At 44.3% G+C, this 15,889-nt stretch overlaps 1 protein-coding gene across 3 annotated transcripts in view; it reads left to right on the top strand.

Annotated features, from left to right (window-relative positions):
- Positions 1-15,889, top strand: part of AMOTL1 (angiomotin like 1) — a 178,713-nt gene that overhangs the window by 16,581 nt on the left and 146,243 nt on the right. For all 3 annotated transcript variants that reach the window (XM_049889505.1, XM_049889503.1, XM_049889504.1), the window contains exon 2: positions 3,101-3,234. In XM_049889505.1, coding sequence (XP_049745462.1) covers positions 3,150-3,234 — 85 coding nt within the window. In that variant the 5' untranslated portion in view covers positions 3,101-3,149. The remainder of the gene's footprint in view (positions 1-3,100; positions 3,235-15,889) is intronic.

The following is a 15,889-nucleotide window of genomic DNA, read 5'->3' as shown; positions in this document are numbered from 1 at the left end:
ATAGATGAAGCTTAGTTCTAAAACATCAGCTATCAAAGTTAGAATTACAACCATAAATTCTCAATAAGCTTTCCCACTCACCCCTTCCCACTTTACCATACATATTATCATTATTTTTTTGTTTTTGTTTGTACATACTATTGCTTGAGCTGCCACGTACTGCTTTAGAGGAAAGTATTTCCTCATCTGTTCCAACGGTTGCATTACATTTTTTAGTTTCTTCTTCATGGACTTAGTCTTTGATAGAGTTTTTACTTGGATAGATATTAAATACTTTATTTAAAAAAAAAAAAAACCGAATAAGTGGTTTTATATGGCCAGGAGCCTGGAAAATATTTTCTAGGCTCTAGAGTTTCACGAGCAATTCTGGGGCTTCCTGTGACTGAAGCGATGGTGGTGGGGTGTCAGTAACAGATGTGTCTGATTAAAGTCTTCCTTGCAATACTCGGGTCTGACGCAATTTCATTTCACATTTAGTGCCTGGCTTTCCTAAGCTTAGGCGTGAAATTCAAGCATTGGAGAAACCAGCAGGGTTTGCAGATTGAAGTTAATAAAACACTCAACATGAACCTATGTAGTTTAGATTAATAAAATAAGATGTGTGGATGTGAGAGCCTAATCTTATACGTTCAGAAGATACCATCTTGCATGTCTGTTTCCTGGAGCCAGTGGGTGGCTGGAGAGATGGTGGATCTCCTTTGAAAACCACTCTGGAATTAATCAGTAAAGCCCTATTTTTGTCCACCAAAGCTATTAGAATCTCCAGCTCACTTCTCAAGGATACGGCAAGGACGACATTGTTTTGAATTATCCATTTATTGTAAATGAATGTTATCTTTAAGGATGTAGTATCGTATAGGAGCCTTGGTGGCGCAATGGTTAAATGCTTGACTGCTAACTGCAAGGTTGGAGGTTCGAATCCACCAGCTGCTCTGCAGGAGAAAAGGCCCGGTGGTATGCTCCTGTAAAGATTATAACCTAGAAACCCCACAGGGCAATTCTACTCTGTGGTTTAGTGTTGCTACGAGTCAGAATCAGCTGAACAGCAAACAGCAACAGTATTATTGTTCGTGTTATTTCATAGTGAGTGAAGATACAAAATACTGGATATTTAGTTCATTTGACTAAACGATGATGGCCCAGGATTTCCATTCTATTCCACATGTTTTTAGTTTTGCACAGAAAACATATCTTTTTCCATGGCAAACTGCCTGTAGCCCCAGTCAGCCACCTGTCACATGCTGAGGCTGATGTTTTAGTTTGCTAATGGATAAATGACACAGCTTTTCAGGTCCACTGGTGGTGGGAGAATAGGCTGCCTTTGTGTGTAAAAGCCGTGTGACTACGGAGTGCACGTCTTGGAAGCCTGAACAGGATTTTTACATCTAGTCCTAATTCCTTCGTTTAAAATGGAGGAAATTAAGTCCAGGGAGAGAAAGCGATTTGCTCAAAGTCACCTAGGGGCTGGTTAGTGCCAAAATCTGGGTTTATTGTTAAGTCTAGTGTTCTCACTGTTGCACTGTGGTAAATTCACTCTGGAGTCCCGGGGTGGTGCAAACGGTTAACATACTCGGCTGCTAACCTAAAGGTTGGCGGTTCGAGTCCACCTAGAGGTGCCTCGTAAGAAAGACCTGGCGATCTACTTCTGAAATATCAGTAGCTGAAAACCCTATGCCATACAGTTCTACTCTAACATGCATGGGGTCAACATGGGTTGGAATCAATTCAACAGCAACTGGTTTTATAGCCACTCTGATCTAGGATTTCCTTCTTAAACTTTTAGGTGCTTGGATTGAGCACAAATCCCTCGCAAGCCAGTACTCAATAACATCCAGTGCTATATTTGACGCCCCCTGGTATTTTATCAGGGTTTTTTGTTGGCTGCAACCCCCCACGAGTACCACCCTTCTCTGGGCAGGAAGTTCCAAGGCAATGAGTAAATCCACCAGTCTGTAGTCAGGCAAGCAGCTCAGGAACCCGCCGAGCAGCTCCACCAGCCTTCTAAAGACCCAATCAAGCCAGCTGGTCTGATTGTAACAGATGCTAATCGGTGCCCATCCGAATTAGGATGAAGGGATTTCTGCCATGGTGGATGTCCCGCTCTCTGGATCCCAGTCATGTTCAATTACTCAACCACTTTCATTTGAGTACCTGTTACATGTTATGTAGATCTATTACTAATAAGGGCAAAAGTGTGGCCATCATTTGTAATATGCCCAGATACAGTTTATATATAGAGATTCCCAGGCTGGCCTTCTCAAAACAACCAATGGTGTAGGGTAACCTTTTTATGAAAACCAAAAGCCCTCATGACATAGGCCTTTCTATCTTATTTTTTAAGAGGAAATGGAAACGTGGTCTCCATGGTCCCTCTAGACCCTGGGATTTTCCTTGAAATAATATCTATTGTATCCTTTTTTCAGATTACAAAAGTAGTAGTGCATGCTTATTGTGGAAAATACAGAAAAAATTTAAAAAAGCACTCATAATTTCAATAGATGGTAGTTACTTCCAACTTTTTAGTTCAAATTTTTCCATTCTGTTTTGTTTTTTTTTTTTACGTAGATATAACTGTTTTTTATAAAATTGAGATCACACTGCGTTCTGCACTAAAATTTTAGCCAGTGGCCATCAAGTCACTTTTAACTCATGGAAAATTCATGTGTTGCAGAATAAAACTGTGTTCCATACAGTTTTCAATGACTGCGACCTTTCAGAAGCAGATTGCCGGGCCTTTCTTCCAAGGTGCCTCTGGGCAGATTTGAACCACCAACCTTTTGGTTAGCAGCTGAATGCTTAACCACTTGCATCACCCTTCTAGAGTCTATAAAACGTGCTGACCACAGTAAGTTCCTTGCCCAGCGTTTGGTATGTAGTAGATGTTCCATAGACATTTGTTAACTGAATGGAGAGGAAAACCACGGTTCATAGCTTGAGTGGGCTCACATTCAGGACATGCCTGACTCTTGACAATAGGCTTTGCATGCTAAAGAAACATAATGGACTAGACACAAACTGCTTTCCTTCAAGAAAGCTTCTCCTTTGAAGAAACCATCAGTAGGAATTCATGCACTTTTTTTGTGCTCATTATTTGTTTCAGGCAATTCCACTTGATCTGAGAGCTGCACGTACAAGGACTTGCTGGAAGCATGGACCTCAGTGAAAATTGGGCTTTGGAAGAAGGAACCTGTTTGTCTCATGCTGGAATTCATCATTTTGCCAACACCAGAGGGGGTATGGCTGCTTTTGATGTCCCTGATAGACGTGGTATTCTTCACCTCCTGCACCTCATTGTGTCAACCCAGCTGTGCTCAGTACGTGCTCGGTGCTGTCTGTCTGTGTTTTCAAAAGCAGTAGGGTGGACAGGAAAGGGCATGGACTTTGTAATCAGGCAGAGCTGGATTCAGATTCAGAATTTAGCACTTACTAGCTATGTTGCTTTGAGAAAATCTATACTTTCCTCAGCTCTGAAATGAGAGAGAGTAAAGCTAATTTCACTGAGTCCTTACCTTCGACAGCAAAGGGTTTGATTTTGGTTTGGTTATCTTAGCCAGGTAAGGAGCTAGTCAATATCTTTGAGCATCTAACCTGTGCCAGGAGCTCTGTTCCTGCTTTTCTTGTCACCTAGCCTCTCAATAATGCTTCAGGGATTAAAGTTGAGGGTAAACTCATTGCTGTCGAGCCAATTCCAGCTCATAGCGACCATAGAACTGCCCCACAGGGTTTTCAAGGCTGAAATCTTTAATGAAGCAGACTGCCATATCTTTCTCCCATGGAGGGTTTAAACCATAGACCTTTTGGTCAGCAGCTGAGTGCTTAACCACTGTGCCACCAGGGCTTCTTAAAGTTGAGGGGAAAGCAACTGCATAAACGGAGTATTTCAGTTCCCTTCCCTCCTTTTTCTTTGTCCTATTATCTGATTAATGTGAGTCAGCATTAAATGATGGAGATGGTGTCCTATTACTTTCCTAGAGCTGAGTGTAAAAATTTAAGAACCATAACCCTTGGCACAGAGCTGTGGTCCCCTGTCAGACCTAAGAGTTCACCCCTGTCGCCACCCCCAAAATCTAATGGCGATCTGCACTGGTGGTAGGAACCATCCTACAGGTGGGGAGATTGAAGGCCCTTGAGGTTGGTGTACTCACATGATGTTTCTAGCAAGGATATGCCTCCCATTTGTTTGTTGCTTATTCATTTATTCAACAAATATCGAGTATTTGCTATGCGTTGAGCACTGGTATACAAGAGTGAAGGAGACAGACATGCAAATCACCAGACTACACCCTCTGCTGTGCCCCAACTCTAAAATTGGGTGACTTAACATGCTTAGCTGCTAACCAAAAGGTTGGAGATTCGAGTCCACCTAGAAGCTCCTTGCAATAAATTCCTGACAATCTACTTCCAAAAAAATCAGCCGCTGAAAACCCTATGGAGCACAGTTCTACTCTGAGACACACAGGGTTGCCATGAGTTGGATCGACTTGACTGGAACTGGTTAATATAGCAACAAATATTTATTGAGCTTCTTCCCTGCACCAGGGTCCATCTTCCAACCAAGACTACCACATGCAATGGGAGGACTCCCCAAAAGGAAGATTGGCCAACCTAAGAGGAATTTGGAATTTGAATGCTGTGCAGCCAAAAAAATGGAGCCCTGGTGGCACAACAGTTAAGCACTCAGCTGCTAACTGAAAGGTTGGCAGTTTGAACACACCCAGTGGCTCCTTGGGAGAAAGATCTTGTGATCTGCTCCCATAAATATTTTAGCCTAGAAAAGCCTATGGAGCAGTTCCAGTCTGTCACATGGCATAACTATGAGTTGAAATTGACTTGAGGGCACCCCAACAACACCAACAACCGCACAGCCAAAAACCAACAGGTGTTTGCTCCTGTGTCCTATACCGCCACCACCTAAACCACATTTAGGGGACTGTTAAACCAGTATCCCTGCACAGCCCATGACATAAAGCTGAAACTCCTTAGCTTAACACACAGCCCTTCCCAATCTGGCCTTTGCCTATTTCCCTAGACTCATGTCCTGCTGCTCATTACTAAGAACAAACCCCTTCCCTCCCTCTCTACTGATCAGCCTCTAATACATCAAGCACTTACAGACCTGGGAGACTTTGCAAAGCCTCTTCTTGCTATTTGCCTTCTACATGGCCAGTTTCTGCTTATCTCTGAGGTCTCAGTCTAAGTCACCTGTTCTGGAATCTCTTTCTGCATATGCTGCCTACCCACCTTGAATGAGAGGTTTCAGCCCAGGGCTGCCACAGCCCTTGAAGGCTCCTCGGTCACAGCACTTGTCACACTGTTTTGTGGTTGTCTACATGCTGAACAGTCTATGAGCTCCTGACATGGAGGTCTTGCTTTTTTCATCACGGCAGCCCTATTACTGTAGCCTGGCAATGCTTGATGTATATCCGATCACTAGCTAGCTGGCTGACTGACTGGATGAACTAATGAATGAGTGAGCTGGAGGTAGGGCCATGTCCTCTGCATAGCTCTGCCTTAACTGAGAAACTTTTTTGGTTATGGCAACCCAACTGATTGCACAATTGCTTCTGGCACCACTGCATCACTTCAACTTACTTTCAGCACACCTTTAGTGTCTCATCCAGTGACCCCAGGCTTGTTCACCGGAGCTTGACAGCAGAGGACAGGAAGGAAGTAGGTGTGGTTGGTCCACCGGTGCCTCTGTAACCTAGGCAATAGAATCAACCGTTATAGAATTTTTGAGCTGAAAGAAGACTTAAGGATCACTGTAACAAAGGGGTGGCTAAAAACTGCTCATGGTGACTGCTCCAAACACCACCCCAATCCCCTTGTGAGCTCACTGTGTCATATATCTGCCATCTTGGGAGCATCATTGGCCAGTAGGAAGGGGAACAAGTCGTGCGACTAGATCTGTCCAACACAGAAGTACTGTTCTCAGGTAGGTGATGAGCTGCTGGGGCTGGCGGAGGACCTTATTTCTGGTGTGCAAGGGATACCACGATATTTGGTCCCAGTCCAGATTGCCATTCTGCAAAGATGGAGGTTCCAAGAGGAAGTGTGGAAGTGTTTTGGAAGTGACAAGCAGTCAGTGTGGCTGAAATTTGAAAAAATCCTTGTGGGTAGCTCTTACTAGGATGGCTTCTCAAACAAGAGCAAGGCCTTGGGCAATGGGCTGGGGCCCAGCGTAAGCATTCAGGTCCTAAGAGGACTAAGTAAGGGTACCAAAATTGAGAAATTAGGAGCAGGGAACCTGGTAAAGTCATGAAGTGGGATGAGGAAGCTCACACCGAGAAGGAGAGTGGAAGGCCCACTGGGCCAGAGAAAAGTCAGAATTGGCTGAATTACAAAAAAAATATTTTTAATCATTTATAGGTGTATACTATTGCCAGGCATTTGAGTCCCTATGTGGTGAAAACTGTTAATGTGCTTGGCTGTTAACCAAAATGTTGATGGCTCAAGTCTGCCCAGAGGCACCTTGGAAGAAAGCCCTGGTAATCTACTGAAAAATTAGCCATTGAAAACCCCATGGAGAACAGTTTTAGTCTGACACATAGGAGGTTACCATGAGTTGAAATGGACTCCACAACAGCTTTTTTTTTTAATCGTCAGACATTAAGCTAAGCTTTTTATAGGCTGTTTCATGTAATTCTAACAATAATCTTATTCTCATTTTATAAGTGAATAAGTTGAGTCTGACAGGCTGAGAAGCTTGTGCGAGGTCACTCAGCTGATAAAGGGCAGAGCTGGAATTTGAGCCTAGCTCCTTGTAACCCTGAACCACCACAGGCTAAAAACCCGTAGACTATTGCCTCTCAATTCACTTTCCAATACTCCCTACTCTGCCTTCACAGCTTGTAACTGATGGTGCACTTACAAACTTTTATTGCTGGTTATTTCGTTGCCTCAATAGAAAAGAGAAATGACTCTGAGCAGGGCCAGAAGATCAACAGTGCTGCCACAAGGCCCATAGCACAACCCTCCTCCAGCCACCTCAGCTAACACATTGCAAAGGCTTGACCTACCTGCTCCCAAGCATCTTTCCTCCACACTTTCTTGTCCCTGCCTCACCTCTTCCCAATGCTGGCTAGTATCACCTGCTCCATTGTGAGGCCCAATGTGGGTCAACGAGGTCTGCATTTCTTGTGAAGTACCAGGGAAAGTCCTGGAAATGTGCAAGCCTCCAGGTTTTGTTCTTGGCTTCGTGGAGCCTTCAGAGAATTGTGTTATTGCCAGAGAGGCTCAGTCATCCTGGTGAGTCATAGGCCTCGAGGCAGGGCCAGAGCCATGCAACATCTGTCTTTGTGCTGTCTTCAGAGAACCTCTGGGCTGACATTGGGCTGGGACAGCCTCCAGGAATCTGGCCGGGGAGAACCCAGGATCTCTGGGAGTGACACGGAATTTCTGGAGGAAAGTCCCTCCGCCACACTTGCTTCCTATGCTCCTAAAAATATAAAATGCCAGGTTACCCTCCAGGACCTGGGCCAGTGGTTTTTCAAACTTACCTTAAAGCTCTGGAACACATTTTCTAAATGAAATTGTATGCAATCCCTGACACATAAAACAAAAGGGAGCCAGTGTTTGGCTAGAGTGTTTCTGATTGTTGCCTTGCAAGTTGATCTGGCTGCCCCTCTGATTTGCCAGCCATTACATCATGCGTGTGGGGATTTGTGCAGCAGGGGAGGCATCATTAGCCCTTGTCAGTGAATCCATAAAACATTCTTTCTTCCTGTTGCAGAAATGCTCAGTCAGTTTTTCCAGGATTCTGCTGTCATCCGTTCTTCCCAGGGGACTCAACCTGCTTAGGCTTCTTATTAGGGGACAGGCAAGAAGTCTATGAAACATAACCTGGCAATACGGGCCAGGTAGAGCACTGGTGTCGCGGTAGTTAAGAGCTTGGCTGGTAACCAACAGGTTGGCAGTTCGAATCCTCCAGCCTCTCCTTGGAAACCCTACAGGGCAGTTCCACTCTGTCCTGTAGGGCAGCTATGAGTCAGAACTGACTCAATGGCAACGGGTTTTTGGGGGTTATGGGCCAGGTACATTGTAGAAATTCAGTGGTACTATTGCCATTGTGGTTATAAAAACAGAAAGGAGCAGATTTCCCTTCTGGTGCCTCTCAAGGTCAGAAAGAGTTTTAACATGAGTCAGGGAGGAAGGAAGCTAACATTTTCTGAGAGCAGTCTGTGTGCCAAGCCCTGCCACGGATGTTATTTCATTTTATTTAAATCTTCATTGAAATCTTTTGAAGTGGTTGTTATTATTTCCATTTTACAAATGAGGAGAGGTAAGCTAACTAAGCCAAGCTCGCACAGTAAATGTCAGCACAGCTGACATTCAAACTGTGGTCTTTCACATCCCAGAGCTATGCTCTTTCCATTTTATTCCTGTCGGTCAGTTTCTGTTTTTCCACCAAAGGCACTATTCTGCATCTCCATCTTTCTGTGAAGTTTGACCCTTTTTGCCCACCTCTCTTGCATACAAAAAATCGATTGATATCGAGTAGACTCTGACTCATGGCCACCTCTTGTGTGTCAGAGTAGAATTGTGCTCCGCAGGGTTTTCACTTGCTCATTTTTTGGAAGTAGATCGACTGGTCTTTCTCATGAGGAGCCTCTGGGTGGACTCGAACCTCCAACTTTTGATTAGCAGTAAAGCAGATTAACCATTTGCACTACCCAGAGACTCCCTCTTGCATACAGTGTGATAAAAACGCCAAATATCATGGAATTTGTTACCCATGATCTCCTCCTATCTGCGGTTGCTTCAAAACAAGTTTCACGCAGGCCGTCATTCTGTTTCAGCCCTTTCACTTTACAGAGGAGATCTGAGTACAGACACGTTTGAGACTTATTGGTAATTAGTGGCAAAACCGGGACTAGAACCTTAGTCTCTGCATCTTCTTCCAGCACCCATTCTATGATGACTACTAAGGCAATACCTTCTTACCCAAACCAAAGCAAACCCATTGCCATCGAGTCAATTCCGACTCATAGTAACCCTACAACTTCTTGGGAAACAACTTTACTGTTAAAAAAAGAGAGCTCCTGTGCAGCCCCAGGAGACTTAATTTGGGTCTCTGAAAGAAGAGATTCCCTCTCAGGCCTCTGTCTTGGATGCTGGGGTGGAAAATGTGAGATCAGTGTGGTCTCTGTAGCTCAGCAGAAACTCACATTCAGCCTATAGATTTTATTAAAAAAAAAAAAAAAAAGATTTCGTCATAGATTTTAATGGAAGCAAAAGTTTTTGCCCTTCATCTTACAAAGAGTATTTTGTCTGATTTTACTCAATAGATCCAACTGAGTGTAAGTTGGAAGTATATGATTAACTCTGTTGGAATCGTTTTCTGTGTATATTTTTGGAAGGGTTCTTTATCCCGATTCATGTCCATAGACACCTTTTAGTAGCTGCGTTGCTCAGCCGGAGCTTATTTCCTTTAGGATGGTGTTAAGTGAGGATTCTTTTGAATCTTCATCTCTGGACCATACCTGGTAACAGGACTCGTGTGGGGCTGGACAGTTCGAGGTTGTTCATACATGTCACCAAACACCTTGTGTTTATTAATTGCATCCACTGCATTGGTATTTTGGTTTTTTAGGGAACATATTTAGGATTGTTCCCGAAATGAACCCTTGGGTCCCTGTCAGACTTAATGTCACATCATTTCTTGGTTTGTACTGTTTCTGCTCAGATTAATGGCTTTTTTCAGGTGACAGATGGTCAACTCATCTTCTATGGAGCCCATTTCTTTCTTTCAAAGTTAGAAAACACTTAAAGCAGTTATCTATCTGAGGCTTGATTTTCATTTCAGGGAAATAAAAGCAACTCCGTTTGCTTTCTTCCTTTCATCAAGGACAGTGAAGAAGCCACGTTGTGCTAAAAGAAAAAAAAATTAAACCCTAAGAGAAGGAGTTAATGCGGTGGCCAATTAAGTGGAAAATATGTACATATATATATATATTTTCATGAAACCTTACAGGTAGGCATAACTTTGTCCTTGGTGTCATCTGCTGGCATGTCCTAAAAAAGGAACAAATAAGAGACAAGGATAACAGTCAAGCTGTGTGCTTTGTGCAGGGGGCCCCATGCCTCCCCCCTAAATCAGTGCTGCCCATGCTCCCTAGACGGAAGAAGGGGAAGACATTGCTTCCAGGCTGTGCTCTGCTAACTAACAGCAGGCCTCCAGGAGACAGAAGGCTACCTGCAGAGAAGATGAACAAAGGGCAACACCAGGGAGGAGGGAAGGCAGAGGGAGGGCTTAGCCCACTTCTTTCTGTCTTTCATGCTTGAAAGTGGTGACCTCCCCAAGGGCTGGGGTTGGGAAGGCTGTGCACAGAGCCTAGTGGGCCCCTGCTACGATCCTAACTTGTTATTGTGCATTTGAGCAGCTCTTTCTTGAACAGAGAATTGATGATAACATACCTTGAATAAAAACAAAACTTGTCCCCAGGTGGCATTTGGGCCCCTCCCCCATCTCTTAGGGAGCTGGAGGAAAAAGTCATTTATCTGTGGGAGATTCCATTTCTTCCTCTTCTCTACACAGACCTAGAGGCTGTGTGGTCCCAGGGGAGGCCCAGAGTAAGAGCAGCCCCTAAGGGCCAACTGGGGATAGCCACAGAGCTATCTGCGGTGGCCTTTCCTCCAAGCACAGCCTAGCCAAGGCTGGCCCTGCCACCTCTACAGCAGATGCTGGAGGGAGAGACGGGGGAAAGGGGAAGCTGATGTCATTCCCGGACAGTGCAGGGCCTGCTCCTGGGCCACAGCTGCAGTCCCTGCACGTTCTCAGGGTACCAGTGATGGGCACTGGGCTAAGAATACCTTTTCTATCCACCACAAAAAGCATGGAGCCCTGGTAGTGCAGAGGTTAAGAGTTATAGCTGCTAACCAAAAGGCTGGCAGTTTAATCCACTAGCTGCCTTTGGAAGCCCTGTGGGGGCAGTTCTACTATGCTCCGTAGGATCACTATGATTGACTCGACAGCAACGGGGTTTTTTTTTTTTTTCCTTATCTTCCAAAGGAGCCATTGTGGCGTGGTGGTTAAGTCCTTGGCTGTTAACCAAAAGGTCAGCAGTCCAAGGCATTTCGAACTCACTAGCCACTCCACGGGAGAAAGATGTGACAGTCTGCTCCCACAAAGATTATAGCCTTAGAAATGCTATGCGGCAGTCCTAGTCTGTCCTATAGGGTCCCTATGAGTCAGAATCCACTCCACAGCAAGGGGCTGGCTTGGTTGGGTCTTAGCTTAGAGTTATATCCAGTGCTGCTATAAGACCATCCCTCATTTACTGAGGAATAAGGATTCTGCTTGAGTTTTTCAGATAACTAAAATATAACCCTTTGGGTGCCTACATTCTAAATTTTTGCCATTTTTCTAATAGCGAATAAGAAAATTTTCTGCACGTTTTAAATACAACTTCTTGCCCCATGAAACAGAAAATTGTCGAACCCAAGCTTAGGATTGATTGGGCTTGGACCAGTGTTTCCTTTAGAAGTTTATTGTGTTTAATTTGGAATCCGCTTAACCACTGCACCACCAAGGCCCCTATGAGATCATATCCAACTTGTTTAAGCAATTCATGCAGTACCTGTTTGAATATGCCTAAAATAATTCTCTACCAGGACCCGCAAGAAGCTGTGAATAGTGTTCCAGTTTGGGAATGGGAACTGGGATAGGATGGGGAGGGGACTTTCATTTTTCAATTCATACCCCTCTGTGCTAAATGTTTTTTCCTTTTCCTCAAGCATATATTCTATTGCTTATATAAGAAAACTAAATTTAAAATAGTATAAAAAAGAAAGAATATCATACCCAGGAGTTAAGTTACCAGGCTAGCTCCCAAAAGCCTGTTCAACTCTTAATGTAACAGGGCAGTAGTCACAGGGGACATTAGATACCAGCCTCTGTGTAATCTGTTTCTATGGAAAACCTCACCCTGAGCCCGGGAATATTTCCTAGTTGCTGTTTTCTCCCCACCTGCCCTCCCTTTAATAAATGCTGCCCTAGAAATAAGTGCAGGGCCTCCCTCTTCTTCCTGTCTGCACAGAGGCATGGTGGCAGGAATCCCACTCTCCACCTGAGGCAGTAAAAAGAAAGCTGGGAGGGAAATGAATATTTATTAAACACCCACTGTGTGCCAAACAGGAGCCCTGATGTCACAGTGGTGAAAGTGCTCAGCTGCTAACCGAAAGGTCAGTGGCTGAAACCCACCAGCTGCTCCAGGAGAAAGATGTGGCAGTCTGCTTCTGTGAAGATTTACAGCCTTGGAAACCCTATGGGGGAAGTTCTACTCTGTCCTATGTGGTTGCTATGAGCCAAAATCAAGCCGAGGGCAGTGAGGTTTTTCTGGGTGTGCCAAACACTGCACTTGATCTGTCTCATATCTTATCAACAATTAGGAGATAAGCCTTGGAAACCCTATGGGGGGAAGTTCTACTCTGTCCTACGTGGTTGCTATGAGCCAGAATCAAGTCGAGGGCAGTGAGGTTTTTTTGGATGGGCCATACACTGCACTTGGTCTGTCTCATATCTTATCTATTTGCCTCTAACAACAATTAGGAGATAAGTATTATTGAACAGAACATTGAGATTCTGAGAGGTTGACTAACTTGCCTGAGGTCGCCTTCTAATATTTGACAGTCGAAATTCAAACCTATAAATTTGTGCACTCTCTGCTATAGCTCAGTGACCCTCCAGTAGAGCTATTTCTTCATAACAGGCCTATAAAAGTTAAGCGTGGACAGGCCGTTGAACACTGCCGTGAGCTTCAGTATGGTCCTTTTTTATGGGATCTGTTATTACACCATGAGCAATGTAGTACACCAGTGCTGACCACCTTTGGGTCTGTAGTGCCTAGCACAGTGCCGCAAGCTTGGTAGATTCTCAAAAAATGTTCATTTGCTTAACAGGAAACATTGTTGTTTGCTCTGCTCTGCTTCCTAAGATAGGAAATTGGAACCATATATTTTAGAAAAATTTTCAACAGCAAATATTGAAACAAGAAAAATGTATTCTCATTAAGCTTCAGTTGATTGGGAAAGTCAAATAACTAAAGTTCTATAAAGACAGTTTCTGGCTTATGAGCTAGTCATTTATACAAACAAATAGAAAGGGAGTCCGTTGTGAGTTAAAACAGACTTCTTTTGGCAGGCTCCAGAACTCCATCACCATGTGGAACACTTGTAACACTCTTCCTATGGGGAAAAACCTGTCCCCAGCTCCAGAAAATCGACTTCCAAGCCAACTCTTAGAATACAAACTATAAGTCGGGGACGACATTGTTGTCGTTAGCTGCCGTGGAGCTGGCCCCTGAATGAAATCCTGCCTGGTCCTTTGCCATCCCCATAATTGGTTGCGGATAGGACCATTGTAATCCATAAGGTTTTTGTTGGCTGATTTTTTAGAAATAGATTGCCAGGGCTTTCTTCCTACTTTGTCTTAGTCTGGAAGCTCTGATGAAACCTGTTCAGTGGGTGATATGCATTTCACTTAATTTGAAGCATACTGTGTGGTTATTTTCTTTCAGCAACTTGAAGCTGTCAAAGGAAAGAAAAGAGCCCATTTATCTCAGCTGTAAAGGGGCATGCCATCTAATAATAACTAACATTTACTTGATTTTTACAAAGTGACACTCTCTCTTCCGGGAGCACTACGTGCTCACCACTCTTAACCGCTGCCCCACCAGGGCTCCGTTATGAGCTAGGCATGACTATTATCTCCATTTTTACAGGAAACAAAGGCTTACAGAGATTAAATTACTAGTCAGTAGTGAAGCTGGTATTATAACACAAAAGGCTAGTTGCCTCTCAGTATGATGGGGAAACGGAGGAGACTGATTCTGCAGGCAGTCCGTAGGATCAGTGAATCAAGAGTTAGGATGAGTAAACTGAGAACCAAAACCTAATCACTGGAATTGGCAATGTGGAGGTTATTTTTGACCTTGGTAGGAGATGCTTTGCTAGAGTGTTACTGGGAGCCTGTCTGCGTTTAAAAGAAAAAGAAAGTAGGAGAAGTGGACATAATGACTGTAGATGATTCTTTCGAGGAGTTTTGTTGTAAAGAACAGTTGGGGTGGTAGTTGGAGAGGGATGTGAAGTCAAGGAAGGATTTTTTTTTAAGACAGGGACATACTAGGATATCTGTATACTGATGGGAATGATCTTGGATAGACAGAAAACTTAATTTAGGTGAGAAGGGGAACAAGCCATGACATCACTATGTGAGAGAGCATAGGATGGGATCTAATCCAAAATGGAGGAGTTGGCTTAGATGGAGTACAGATGGCTCATCCATGGTAACAGGAGAGCAGGAAAATAAATAGACCAGGCAAATGTAGAGTGATTGCTGGGCCACGCTAAGGTCCACTTGAGATTAGTGGTCATGAATTGAAAATGAGACCGGGAGCTTGATTGCATGTTTCTCCAACCATGTTTAGCTGGATGCAGACAGTGAGAAGATAGGGGATTCGATTTCATCAAGGTTGTGGTTTTTCCAGTAAGTGTGTCTGTGTGTGTGTGTTGGGGGGGGGCATGATTTGAGAGTGAATGTAAGAGAGAAATTATAATAGTGAACTGTGGAAACTAAATTGGATAAGGAAGGAAGAGAGGTCATGAGGTGAGTGAGGAACAAAGAAAAGGTTATGGGATAAATTATAAGTGCTGTTAAGATATTGGATAGGATAAAAGAGACCAAGCTGGAAAAGCAGCTGGTAGTAGAGCTGGAGAGTTGAATGCTTGGCACTGAGATAGTGGAGGGTAGCACTATGAGAGGAGGGGTCTGGAATAGGTTGGAGAGGTCAGGGAAGGGTGAATAGGTCAAAGAACTAAGAGACTAGAGTATGAGAAGAATCTCTTATGTGGATACTGAAATAACAAGAATTATCATAGGGATGGTGTCAGGGAAAGCGACAGTGATCCAGATGCTTCTGTCTTCAAGGACTGAGGTGTAATAGCTTAAGGGTCCGTAGATGGCTGCAATAAGGAGGGGTGGTGGGTAATATGGTCTACTATTTTCAGGGACAGCCTGGTTTCAGTCAGAGCAAGAAAGTGAAAAACTTTCAGAGAAGTGGCTGAGGATATAGTGGGTTTGGCTGGTGATGAACCGTGAGTTCTAGAGGGAAAATGGGAGGATTCCAGGAGGTGGGAGAGGGTGGAATGATGTGTGCAAACATTCACCCAGGCACGTTTAGTTCTTGGAGTTGGCAGCTCAGCTTGTCAGAAGGAGGAAAAGGGAAAAGGATGGAGATATACACTAGGCACACTAAGAACGGCTGCTTTTGTGTGAAGGAATAGCCCTGTCCCTGCTTCCCCGGCCTCCATGATTAGTGTTGGCTAAAGTGGTTTTTTTCTGTTCCCCACAGCGATTTGTAAACCAAAGGCTGACAGTGGAAAACCAAGAGGTGGCTGAGTTTCTATAGGGTAAGGGCATAGTGGTACCTATCCAGGGGCACTCAAGCTGCAGCAGCTTGTGCTCTGGTCGCTTTGGGACAATGGAAGCCCTCAGGAGACTGCCTAGACTGTTGACACTCCATTGGTCCTCTAAGGACCCAGAAGGAACAGCCATTTTCCACATTTGCACCTTCCTTTCGCTTGACCTCTCCCTGTCATCAGTTGGGGGGCTCGTCCTCTGGAGCACATCCCAAATCCCAGGCTAAGCAGTCACAGTCAGTCAATTGCCCAGGGGGGAAAATACATAATGCATCTGCCCAAGTTATTCAGGCCACTGACCCAGAGGCAGAGAGATTCTGCAATATGACACCAATTAAAGACCTATGGGAGTCCCTAAGTGGTGCAAACAGCTAAAGAGTTGGGCTGCTAACTCAAAGGTTGAAGGTTCAAGTCTACCCAGAGCCACCTGGGAAGAAAGGCCTGGCTACTTATTTCTGAAAAATCAGCCACT

This window comes from Elephas maximus, chromosome 7, assembly GCF_024166365.1.
Source record: "Elephas maximus indicus isolate mEleMax1 chromosome 7, mEleMax1 primary haplotype, whole genome shotgun sequence".
Lineage (NCBI taxonomy): Eukaryota > Metazoa > Chordata > Mammalia > Proboscidea > Elephantidae > Elephas > Elephas maximus.
This window is presented reverse-complemented; position numbering and strand designations above follow the sequence as displayed.